At 40.3% G+C, this 13,678-nt stretch overlaps 1 protein-coding gene across 10 annotated transcripts in view; it reads right to left on the reverse strand.

Moving 5' to 3' along the window:
* The window catches only part of CACNB2 (calcium voltage-gated channel auxiliary subunit beta 2), a 346,152-nt gene that overhangs the window by 124,054 nt on the left and 208,420 nt on the right, over positions 1–13,678 (reverse strand). For 8 of the 10 annotated variants that reach the window (XM_003786775.2, XM_003786774.3, XM_003786776.3 and 5 more), the window contains one exon: positions 2,823–2,942. In XM_003786775.2, the coding sequence (XP_003786823.1) occupies positions 2,823–2,942 (120 nt within the window). Of the gene's footprint in view, positions 1–2,822; positions 2,943–3,737; positions 4,158–13,678 lie in introns of those variants that run through there. The other 2 variants (XM_003786772.2, XM_003786771.3) reach the window with 2 other exon arrangements.

Genomic DNA, 13,678 nt, shown 5'->3' on the forward strand with positions numbered 1-13,678 from the left:
AAAAAAAAAAAAAAAACCCAGAAAAAGCAAAAAGAAAATGTTCTAAAATTGATTATAGTAATGGTTTCACAACTCTGGATATACTGAACACCACAGAATCATGCATTTTAGATGGGTGATTTATGTCTCAATAAGGTTATTTATCAAGAAAAGATAAATAAGCAAATACGTGAAATTAATGTATTTTTTGTCTTTAAAATATTATCAACAAGCACAAACCAAAACAAGGTAGGATTTGCCAAGCATTCATAACTGAACAAGGTCAAAACACACATTTGGAATCAGAAAACACCAAGTTAAAAAGCAAGGACATGCTAGTTGATATTTATTGGCATCAAAATTAATATATAATCTATGCACTGCAGAGTCTAGGAGTTTAAGAAAAGCTGTAACAAAGGGACAGTGAAGACCTCATTACATAATCTTTTGTAGGTCACTTCATTTCAAAAGGCAGTGGCTCTAGTTTTAATTACTTGCCAATTACCTTATGTGGTAGAACTATTATTAAGGTAATTAGTGAATAATGTATTCACATTTATACAGGACCAGGATCTGTCAGCACTGCTGAGGTCTCTTCCTGGTATTTGCACAGATTTATTTATTATATGTGGTCTATAAAGCAGAAGAGCAAAAGCACCAACTTGTAATGTCTCAGCTTAAGGGATGCCAGTGCAGTGGTTACAGAGTAAATGCAGAAAATGTTGGTTCTTCAAAAATGGATGCACAAAGTGTTTCAAACTGAAGTGAAATGAGGAATTCACGCATTTATATATTATAAGTCTCCATTTTTAAACAGGCCTCACAAAGTTATGATGCGATCTGGCAAACTTCTCAAGTCCCTAGTTTGCATTCTTTAAGGATATTGGACTTTGAGAGCAAATCATCATTTTTGTATAAAGTAAAATTAAATCCTCATTTCTATCTTCTTTTCAAGCATATCCCAATTCTCTCTTACCCTCGTGTAACTCATTTGAATACATCAAAGGTTTAAGACACTGACCTAATTTTAAAGAAAAAAAAATGAATGCAAACTATTTTCATTAAGCTGAAGCCTTCAATTATTCTGCCTTTGTTTTAAATTCTCATTTTCTTTCACCGTCCCTATCATTCGTATCTACAAACTTTTAAAGCTGTATGACAAGTAATAGGGACCTGGTTTGATTTAGGATCAACATTTGGATCTATGGTAGGTTAAGAGATACTCCAAAGTTCTTTACCACAATTATTTCCCACTAGTGACTTACAGCACAGGGTAGGGACGCAATCAGGTCACTAAAGACTTCGAGAAACAAATACATTGGGTTGTGGGATGATGAGACTCCAATCTGAGAAACTGTTTGATTTTCTTATGTGAAAATCACATATAGCAACTGGTTACAAGTGGAACAATCTTTTATTTTGGAATACAAGGTTTTAGGTGTTATTTTGTTTTCACTTTTCTTTATATACAGTGTCAAATATCGAATGCAGAATTCAGATTCTCAACAGTGCAAACTTGTAGCAATTAACTCCACTAGTCCTACAGGTATCATTTAACGCTCTCCATCATTGAACTTGAACCACCTAATGTTTTCAGTTGCTGACTTTGATACATTGTATTAGTTAGTGGATGGCAACTAGGCCACATCTTGCTTTGTCAGTTTCCAAGGTTGCAAAACCCTCTTTGTTATTACTGTTTATGAGCTATCTGGTGGTTAAGATTGCTGGACCAGGAGATGATTTCCCTTCCTCCTGTTTTGGGGGAAGGATTGTTTTGATATTTGAAAATACTGCTTCTTAGAAGTCAAGGTCTCCTGGCAGTTTCTCAGTAAACTACTATGGCAGCCGCGCTAGAGGTCATGAATATTACATAAGGGCCATCCAGGCATTCAAACCAGAATCTCCAACCACGATTCCCATAGCAACACACATAGATTTTACTCATCTCAGAGATGAAACAGCCAGCAGAAACGCTACCCTGATTTTTTCAGCAAGATCAACCCAGCACTACTCTTCTTCGAGGCAGTAATTTTTCAAAAGAAAACCAACCACCATACTAAAACATGTTCATTTTCGAAGTTAGAGAGTCTCCCATAAGCCAAGCTACCTTCAACTGGGACGACAGTCTATGCTTTAGAAATAGCTGTTCAAATGACTACATGGGGAAAAAAAAAAAGACTTCAAATCACTCCAATTAGTGAAATGAAACACAGCTTAAGAAAAAACCTGTAATTATATAGTCCATATCTGATTTCCAGTCTCCCTCTGTAGCTATACACTTGATTATGATGCGATGGACCAAAAAATATTCCAAGGAAACACACTTTAATCAATAAAATCCTTTATCTCTTCACTTTAGGTTTGAAAAACATAATGGAATCAATATTTTAACAAGAGGATAACGTGCAACACCAACTGAGCAACATTTGGGGAAAAGATCATTCAAGTCTACGGACATGCACATGAGCTTGAAGGAGGTTGGCTTTTTTAAACAGAGATATGATTCACTGGAAAAATAATGCAAACTATCTTGATCTCAGTTAGATGCATTTTTTCCTCTTTGTGCATTCGGGGATCTTTTGGGGTGTGTTCTCGTAAGCTATCCACCAGCAGAAACCAATTACTTGGCTCATAAAACAACACAAACATAAAGACCACTCTTATATACTGCCCTTCCTTTTTCTACCAAGGGAAGCAAATAGCTTCTACTTCTCATTTAAACCAGACAAGGGAATATTCTGATAGACCAGACTTAAGCTTTAGAGGACACTCCCACAGGTGGCCCATCACCTGCAGGGCACAGCCTGCAAAGCCCAATCGTGGCAGAGAAGACACAGTCTTACCTTTGCTTTTTCCAACTGTGCCTGGGCCTGCCGCTCAGCTTCTCTGCGCACTGCCTCCCGGTCCTCCTCCAAAGATACATCTGAGTCGGATGGACGGCTGGTGTAGGAGTCTGCCGAACCCTGGAGAGGAAAATGTACATTTTAAAATAGATTCCATCTATGATGTGTGCCTTGGAAGTATCTCATCGACACGGCAGTGAGCTTCCAGAATGGTTCTATCCATTCCTGAAAAGAGGAGAAAAGAATCCCTTTTGCAGCAAACCATCTAGAAAATCATGCTGTGGATTGCAGGAGCACAGCTGTGTCTCCCCATAGCTACCATTCCTTCCCAAGCCTCCTATTCCAGACATTACCCTTTCTGAAAGCGAGAACAAGTTCCTTTATAATTAAAGCAGCTCAGTGGTGCAGTGCAGGGCTGAAGGGCACCCATGGGTTTCAAGGATAGCTTCGGGAACAATCTATCTGCTAAAGCAAGTATTTAAAACTAGGAAGACAGGAAGCCTCAGAAAAACAGAAAACAAAGTCTAAGGAGGTATAAACTTCTGCTCTCTCAAATGTTACTACCTTGACAGGACTCCTGCTTTAATCTTGAGGAATCTTTTATACCTTTTTGCACACCTGCTACCTTCTGCCACAGAACGTAAGACACAAGCAGCCCAGTTCACTCCATCTTCCAGCAACACATTTTAAAATCCCTTTACATCGATTCAATTAAAGCTGTCTACAGAATACACCTGCTCGGGGATAGCTTCTGTGGCAATAAATCACGCACACAGAAAATGATAGCGATCTCCCTAGCTCCCTCTCCTGCAATCAGGATCAGATTAACTCTGTCAAGCCACCCTCTCCACCTGCTCTCACTGCAACAGAAAAGCAAAAACAGCGTCTCCCTCAAAGGAAAGCCTTTGCGCTTACACAGATATCAGAATTCTTCAGCCGCCCGCCCTTGGCTCTTTTCAGAAGCCTGATCCAGGTAGCCTTCATGAGCCAGACGGCGCCTGTATCCTCCGCAGCTGCAGCCCGGGGCACAGGTTCCCAGTGTGCGCTGAGCCCTGGAGAGCCCGAGCTCCCCCCCAATCCATGCTCCGGGCAAGCCCCTCTTCTCCGTCCCTTTCTGCCTCCGGGGCTTTCACGCCCTGCCCCAGAGGACTCCCATCCGAGGAGACTCTTACTTCCCCATTCCAGGGGGGGCGCGGAAAAGACACGCTGGAATGCTTTCTATGGCTTTCAAAATAAAGAACGCTTCAAGTGCATTCAAAGATGGGCATCAACTCGTTCTAAACTTAATGCATCTTATACCCTAAATATTCTCTTCCTTGCCCTCGCATTGGGAAAGGAAATGAGTTGTAAGAGAACCTTAAAAAAAAAAAAAAAAAAACTAGTGCAAAAACGTATCCAGTGACATTTGCGAGTGCAAAGTTCAAGCCTTATCTTTGGAGATCTGGAGGGGGCGGAGGGAGGAGAGGGAGGAGGCCGTCCTCCCGCACTGGGCATGCTCCATAAGTAGCCTTTTTACGCAGCAGCTCACATCACGCTGTTAGTCTATGTCTAACTGCCCTTTCACGACCCAAGTGTAAACAGCTGGAAAGGTCTTAGCCCACCCAACGGTGTATTCGTCAGATTTTGTTTCAGATGAGACAGTCTCTCAGAAACAAAGCGTGGATTCTTCTGATCAAATAATCTCCTTCCCTTTATGACCTGCCTCATAAAGTACATCCTAGGTCCCTGTAAAGCAATTCACAGGTAATAAATATCACATGCGATATTGCACAGCCCAAATCAAATAATGCTCGTTGGCCATAATACGCGGATAATGCCATTCTTGGTTGCTTGTGACTTCCCTAATAAGATGCAAGAGAGAGATTTGGTCATTTAATAAGGACATCAATGTAATCACTGCTCTATAAAGCAGTGAGTTTAACTGAGCTGCAAATGACTTGGGACCCGCTTCTCCAACTGAGAAACTACCACTGGAAATAAAGCCGGTGGCATACACAGCGTGTGAATTGTCACCACAATGCTTAATGAAGAAATTTCAAAGCTTGGTTGATTATTTGCTTGAGATAAAATTCACAGCATCACCCAGTCTACCCTCAGCCTGCAGATGAGGTAAGGGGGGCTTGAGAAGGAACCAGACCAGGAAGTTATTAATTTCCTGTACTCATGACTTACATTTATTTAAAGTTTACTAAGGAAGAAATCTGCCCTTTCTGATTCCTTAAACATAAAATTCTCTTGCTGCATTCCAAACTGCATTTATTTGAATGTGGTGGGCTATTATTTTGCAAAGTCTTATGCAAACAAGAAAACAAAGGTGTTTTGTTTATTTTTTAAAAGAAGTTTCCTCCCTCCCTCCCGCCCTCAGAATCTGGGCTAACAGCAATCTACATAACCTAAGCCTAAAAAGTACATAGAATAGGGACTTCAGAATAAAAGTGAGAGGACCATGACATAAATGAATAAGTAGATGTTTATTGTTGTGTAAAGTGTATGGAGGACAGAAATGAACCATTTTGTTCAAGGAATATTTACAAGGGAATAATGAGGTCCCACCGCCTTACTTCCTGTGCATATTGCAATTGTACATGTCAAATATATTAATGGTAGAGTATAAATGTCTAAACACAACAATTAAATGAGCAAGGTGAATCTGTTAACCAGTTGGATCTAAACATTCCAAATTGTATATAAAATCAGTACATTGTACCCCATAAATACAGTAATCTACAGTTATGATCTAATTTTTTTTTTTTTAAAAAAGGGAATAATGAGTCTTTCAACCCAGACACACACACAGTAGTGGATTCCTCATTTTTCTAGATGGCTTCTTAAACCAGTGGTAGCACAGCCGAAAATTAGTAGGAAGCACAGTTATAACCCTCTGTCTGGTCCCCAATGTTCCCAGGCTTGACATTGTAAACCCAACCACCCCACTAAAGGTTCAGCTAACACCTCAGTGAAGATACAAAGTTTCCATCCTCAAGAACGCTATAGTGACAGGCTGAGAGAGACGGCATAAGACACACATCAATTTTGTGTGATCTCATTCCCTTTGAAACAAGATCTTAAAAGTCCTTTGCTACTAATCAGATGTAGCTTTTGCCTTGCATAGTCATTTCGAGACTCGTTCCCAAGTTTAAACACTTAAACTTTTTAAAAAGAAAAAGTCTCAGGGTGGCACCTGTGGCTCAAAGGAGTAGAGTGCGAGCCCCATATGCTGGAGGTGGCAGGTTCAAACCCAGCCTCAACCAAAAACTGCAAAAAAAAAAAAAAAAAAAAAATCCTTATTAAAAAAAAAAAATCTTTGTTGACTTTTGGCAATGATCTTTTGAACATGTGCAACTTACTCAGCCTTGACTGTTTTATCATTTCGGATGTGAGAGGATGACTGGATCTTTAGCTTGTGGCAGGAGCCCGATCACTCTGATTTCTTGCAGCTCTAATAGCATATACTTGAAAATACTGTTCATTATAGAAGTTATATGTCCCCGGTGTCAAAAGAGAGGGCAAAAAAAAAAATTATCCCACCCCATCCAATAGTAGCATGTTTCAGTCGCCAAAGGGGTTGCATTTTTGAAAGTCACACTCCTGACATACGCCTTATAATTAATCTACTTCCGTCTGGGAGTGTGGATTTCTGCAGTTAGAAGTGATACATCTAATTAAGCGTTTGCCTTTGGTACCATATGGATTTTCTGGGTCATTGTGCCTCAAGTAGTTTTCAATCAGGAACAGCTGGCAGTCGCTTTTATAACTCCAGAATAGGTTCATTACAGGATGTACCCTTGATCTCTACCTGCCTGTAATGTGATTAGCCGGTCTGCTGCGGCATTTGCCCTTGTAGGTACATCCCATTTTCAGCTACCCATATTTCCTTTTTTATCACTTAATATTTGCACTCCTAATGGTACGACGATTCTAGAATGTGCCTTGCACCTCAGATCCCAATAGTTTATCCTCACACTCGGAATATGTGTTCTTTGCTTTCAGAGGAATCTTTCATCTGATCAGATGACCTGATGCTTTTATCTGCTCTTTAATTTTTTTTTCTGCTTTATGTCAAATATTTGCACTCCCTTTTCCTTTAGCACATTTTTATTTGTATGTACATTTTTTTAAAAGCCATGCTCCACTACGTATAATCACATGTAATTCCAACATCAGTTTTCCTGAACATTCCTGTATTTTCTTATTGAAATCTGGAAAGATTGAGTTGTCAGCTTTTTTTTTTTATTGTTTCAGGTTAATTTGAGGGTATAAAGAATTAGGTTACAATGTTTGCATGTGTTAGCTGAAGTTCCTCTTATAATTATGTCCTGCCCCCAAGAGGTGAGCCATACATCCCAACATGGTACCCATTAAGTGGGAGCACGTCCATTCCCATCCCCCTTCTTCCTCTCCTCTCCCTGTTCTCCCGCCCCCCACTTTGAATTGAGTTTTTCTCTTATGTGGGCATGTATTAGATTTTCTTCTGGCTTCATATTAGTTTTGCGGACATTGGATTCTTGTTTCTCCATTCTTATGATACTTTACTAAGAAGAATGTGTTTCATCTCCATCCAGGTTAACACAAAAGATACAAAGACGTAAGCCTATTTGAAAAGCATTTTGGATCCCAAACTGTGACATCTATTTCTGTAGGAAATCTTCATACATACCAAGGCTAAAGCAATGCTCCACAGCAGTGATTTTCAACTAGTGTGCCACAAAAAATTTTAAAGACCATTAATTAAATTATTTTTGAAAGAAGTTCAAAGCACAGTAAGTATATTCTTTCTTTTACTCTTTTTTTTTTTTTGATCAACATAATTTAAGCGTGCTGCAAAGTTTAACCATAGGTTCAAGTGTGCCGTGAGATTAAAAAAAGGTTGAAAAATACTGGTCTAGTGCAACATCAATTTCTCATGGTATCTCAAGGGCACCTTGATTCTAGACAAAGCCGTATCTCAAGAACATCCTCGAGACTTCAAAGCACCTCTTCCTGCATAGGACTAGGCCAACACAAAGGCAAATTTGACTTCAATTACTTTCTCCAAACCTGCCATGGGACAGATATTCCATTGCCCACTGGTTATACCCACATCTTTTAAAATAACATTAAAACAATGGGGTAGACTTTTAAGGACAAGGACCAAGTGGAAAGGGTTGTATCTTGTATTGTCTATTGGCGGGGGGGGGGGGGGGGGGGGGGGTGGTAACAATTCCTTCATTTTTCATATTGTCCTATCTCTTTTCACAGCTTACAAGAATGAACTTTTGTTCTGTGAAGCCATCGAAATGGAAGAAATCGGAGTTATCCCCCCGTTTTATTGCCTTCTTCATAAACAAAACCATAAACCACGTATGGATAATGAGAGAATCCTAACTCTAAAAAATTAATAAATGACCCAGGATGCTGAGAGGAAGCACATTTCCATAAATATTGTACCCTTTAGTTTGCATATGCAAATGTACACGCTAAAGACGTCAAATGTGATTGGCCTATCATTGGGCTTCATGTCAAAACAGTCGCCGAGGTGATGGTAATAAATCCTTGCAAGGTCATCCTTGGGGGATACTTTTATGATGATGTAAAAGCTAAACTGTTAGCTTCAATTTTCTCAAGAGAACAGAGAGCATCTATCTATAAGTTTTGTATAGCTATGGAATTTACTAATGAAGAGTAAATCCCCCCACACATGATGAAATCCACAAAAAGGCAAAAATCACATACAATTACTGAATGTTTATGCTCTGAAACTTTGTGTTACAACTGTAAGCTAAGTGCTGAACATATAACTGAAAAAAGATTAAAGCAACCCTTCTATCATGGAGCTTACTGTTTTAGTGAAGGACACTGATTTTTTTTTTTTAAAGGTAGCAGACAATTACCCTCAGAGACATAAAATAGACCCGGATAGTGAAATGACGGTAACATGGATCTTATTTTTATAGTTAGGGTCTGAGATGACACCAAGCTGAAGCTCAAAGGATAAAAGAAAAAAGTCAGTCTTGGAATGCATTGAGAAAAGAGACATTTGGCATAAGGAATAACATACATTTATAGACAAGAAATATTTAGCATGTTTGAGCAAGTGAAGTGAGTCAATATAGGTAACACACTACCTTTGTTGACTTATTTAAGCTTCCTCTTTCTCTCTCCCTCCCTCAACCCCTACTCTCTTTTTCTCTCGCCCTACCTATGTATAGTGTAGCCTCACAAGACGATTCCTTCCACATGTTTGATTTATTTAATTAAGAGTCACATTGAAGTTGTGGTCAGTAAACTTCACATTACTGGAAATCTCATGTGTTCTGAGATTTAAACAGAGTTCCTGAGTTTTCTTCCTTGCAGCCCCAGCTCTCTAAGAGGCTATTCAGAATATGTTTCTGTGATTGTTCTACATTACACCAATAATTCAGACAATCAATTTATTAAGAGTACGCTATGTACAGCAATGATAGTAAGGATTGCTGATAGTGAATGAGTGCTCACTTTGTGTTAGGCCCTGGGCTGATTTCACAGAATTATCTAATTTCATCTCTAATGAGCTTCATTTTAGCTGAGGAGGACACGGAGACACACAGAAGTGACCTGACCAACGTTAGGAAGCCAACAGTGGATGGAGTTAACTTTTAGCACAATTCAAGTCCCATGAATGCATCAGCTCATACAATCAAAAGGCAGAGCCAACCCTGACATGCAACTGATGTTTCTGCCTGCTGTCACATGGACAGCCCTTTCTAGTTATCCCCAAACAAGATGATGACTCAAATCCTGAGCTCCACCTTTGCTAACACCTTGGCATCCTCTGGCCACTCCCTCTCCCCTCACGCACATCTTCATACATTTTCAAATAGGATCATTCCAGAAGGCACAATGCACATGGAACAAAATCCGCCGAAATGCAGATCATTTCACATTCACTGATGTCATAGACCGGTCTGTGGAAGGAAGAATTTAGATACCTGGCCGCTACACTGAAATTTTCCTCACTTCAAAGTCTCTCAAAGTGGTGAAGCACACTTTTCATGGAAAGTAGGAAAGCAGAATAGGTAAACAATGGGAATCATGAAACTAATTTTTCTGTCTTCTCTGAACATGACTCTAACTCTGGCAAGCTGGCCCTCAGTAGCCGTGTCGGCAGCTCATGCTGCCTGAGGCTGGCTGGAGTTCCAGCACCTTCTTTCAGTTGGAAAGAACCAATTGCTAGTTTTCACCTCTGAAGCTGAAATTATTAGAAAGTATAAATGGCAGGTATAAAGTTCAGAGTCACGACTCCCATATTTAACATCTAAACAGTATCATCATCAAATTACTCCTTATAGTGAGGGCCTGATGGCTGTTCATAGCCCATAGAAAAGCTTCTGTCCAGGGTTCGTAACATTTGCTATTGTTAAATGGAATCATTTTGACAAAGTTAAAACTACGTGGCAAATTTTGATACAGAGTTTTGGATTTCATGCATGGGCTAAATAATTTTTCCTTCCTAATTACAACATTGTGTACGTGTGTATGTGTGTCTTGGGGGAGTTTTCTAGGCCTTTCATATATATTTGTAATTCAACATCACTCATCATCAGGGAAATGCAAAATAAAACCACAATGAGATGTCACCTTATCCCAGTTAGAATGGCTTTAATTAAAAAGTCCACAAACAATAGATGCCGGCAGGAATGCAGAAACAAAGGAATGCTCATTCGCTGCTGGGGGGAGTGCAAATGAGCACAACGTCTATGGAAAATGGTGTGTAGATTCCTCAAAGAACTGAAAGCAGACCTGTCGTCGGATCCAGCAATCCCACTAGTATTTACCCAAAGTCATTGTATCAACAGGACACCTGCACTCCAATGGTCATTGCAACACCCAACCTAAGTGCCCATCCATTCACGAGTGGGTTTACAAAGAGCATCATAGGTATGGGAATACTATACATAGGCCAGGGAATACTATTCAGCCACGAAGAAGGATGTTGCCTTTGGCAATAATTCGGATGGAACTAGAAACTATTATCCTAAAAGAAGTATCTAAAGGATGGCAAAACAAACACCACATGTGTTCATTATTAATTGGAGCTAATGAGCACACGTGTGCACAGAGGGAAGTGAAACTCAATGGAAATAAAGGGGTGGGGGGAGAAAATCTAAATAACTGGTAGGATGACCACCGTGTGGGTGATGGGCACACTGACAGCCCTGGCTCGAGCATTACAAAAGCTGGCCATGTAACCAAAAACGTGTATCTCTTTTGTGCCCCAATAATGCTCTAAAATAAAAAAAAAATTAATATATATATATTTATTGATGGTGAAAGATAATAAGAATTTTTCATGCTACCATATATAATTCCTTATGAAGAACTTCACCTTTCATTTTATGAGAATGGAAACAGGTAGGCCACAGAAATACAGTGACCTGGGAAAGTTGGACGATCTCAATACACTGCTGAAGAAAACTGAATTCAATAGGGGTGAATAAATTTGATGTGGGGTATTTTGGGTATAGAAATCCATGCTGGGTCTAGATACTGCTAGAACCTGTGTGTGGACACCATCACGCTCAGGCTTTCTCCTGATTCCTGCCAATCTGCGTACACACGTGCTATTATTTCTCTCCCCCCAAGAAAACATTCCCTTGGCTCCATTTTCTCCACTAGCCCCCACCCATTTCTTTGCTCTCCATCACAGGAAAAGTTGGCTAAAAAGGCTGCCTGTATTCACTCCAATTCTTCTCTTCCAGTTCTCTCCTAAACTTATTCCCGCCATTCTGCTGAAATTGCTCCAAGTCGTCAGTAATCTCTCCAAGGTTCCACCCCATAATTCCTTCCCCCCACCCATCATAACCCGTCAGTAGCAGCTGGCAGAGCTGATCACTTCCCGTCCCATTTCTCAACTTGACTTTTGTGCTATCTCGGGCTTTTTCTCACCCCACTGGCTGCTCCTCATAAGTCCTCTTTGCTAGGACCTGCTCCTCCTCTCACCTTCGACACCCTCTCCAGCCACCTGACCTCCGCCTTCTTTCTGTTCCGACCTCATGGACCTCCTGGGTCTTCCTCACAGGCACAAGGCGTGCTGCTCCCCTAGAGGAGCATTTGCAATTTGTAAGTCATCAGCTACAGCTTTCTATGCTACTCACTCCATCACCTTCTCTAAGTCTTTCCTCCAAAGGCCGCCTTCTCAGTAGGTCGTCTGCAACCACCCTATTTAAAATCGCAATCTTTACCACCCTGTAGTATTTGCTATCTCATGTACCCTGTTCTAACTTTTTTTTTTAATATAAATCATGCCTTCACTTCTGCCATAAAATTTACTTACTATGTTGTTTATTGTCTGTCTCCCTCCACTAGACAGTGGTCGCCAACCTTTTTGGCACTAGGGAGAAGTTTCATAAACGTCAACTTTTTTTTTCATGGATGGAGGGATGGTTTTGATGTGAGTCCACAAGCAACTCATTTCTTATAGTCTATGCAGTCAAACCTCTGTGCTAATGCTCATCCGTCCTTGCGGCTGCTCCCCACTGCTATCACCACCACCTCAGCCCACCGCGATCATCAGGCATTAGGTTCTCATGAGGAGTGCACAGCCTAGATCCCTGACAGGCAGGTTACAGCAGGGTTTGCCCTCCTATGAGAATCTAACAGCACTGCCTTCTGACAGGGGGCGGAGCTCAGGTGGCAATGCCAGTGACGGGGAGCGGCTGTACACACAGATAAAGCTCTGCTCACTCCATGGACAGACACTGTTCCACGGCCTGGCGGTTGGGGACCACAGGACTAGAATATAACACCCACGAGAGCCAAGTTTTTTGTTTGTTTCATTTACTCATATAGTCCAAGTGGCTAGAACGATCCAGGCATAGAAGGCATGCTCTAGGGGTGGCGCCTGTGGCTCAAAAGGCGCCAGCCCCATATGCCGGAGGTGGTGGGTTCAAACCCAGCCCCGGCCAAAAAATAACAAGAAAGCATGCTCTATAAACATGTATTGAAAGGGTTGACAGAGAGCCTGGGCTCCTTCATGTTCTATATCTTAAAGCTTTCTCCCTTTAATGGAGGGGGGTTTTCATTTCATTCTTAAACATTTCAAAATATTCTCAAGTATTTCAAAAAGTGCTCATATCTATTCCTTAATAAATAAAGAAAACCAGAAATCCACCTTTTCATAGTGAATGGACAATAAATATTTATAATTTATATTTATATTTATTTATATTACATTAATTTATATTTATGTTCTATCATAAACCCCAACAAATGCCAAGTTCACTAACTTAGCGCAAATGTCAACTATAGGTCAGTTGATTAACTAAGCATTATCTCCTAACAAGCCAGCCACTCCAGAAACCCAGATCATTATGCTGAGAATTTATATAGCATCCTTCTTCCAAGGAATTGAAAAGAGACTTTGTATTTCGAAAATATGATCACAGCTCATCTTCTGTGAAGCCTCCTTTCCTATTAATTCCACTTCTTCATTCCAGGAACTTAAAAGTTCCAGTCTTAAAACTGCCAGTGACTCACTGCATGGCCAAAGGCAAGTCCTGTAAATATTTCCCAGGCTAATTCTCCCCTTTGTAAGTATACTAACGCGGAGCTACTAGCAGGAATGCTCTTGGAAACTTTCTTACAGATGGTCGAAAACACATTGGAAACGTGGCATAGTGTTAGAATGTTTACCGACTATTAACTTCTCATGCACACGAAGTTCAAGTTTACAGCAAAAAGTGTGACCACACATACAATTTGTAGTAAAACAGAATGTTTTAAATCTCAAGCCAGTGCAAGAGGAAGATACTTCTTCAAGTAATTTTGGGTAACGCATTTCAAAGGAGTACAACGGAATAAAATTCTGGAACATCCTAATTGGCTTTTTTTTTTTTTTT

The sequence above is a fragment of the Otolemur garnettii genome, unplaced genomic scaffold (assembly GCF_000181295.1).
Source record: "Otolemur garnettii isolate 467f Iridium unplaced genomic scaffold, OtoGar3 scaffold00019, whole genome shotgun sequence".
Lineage (NCBI taxonomy): Eukaryota > Metazoa > Chordata > Mammalia > Primates > Galagidae > Otolemur > Otolemur garnettii.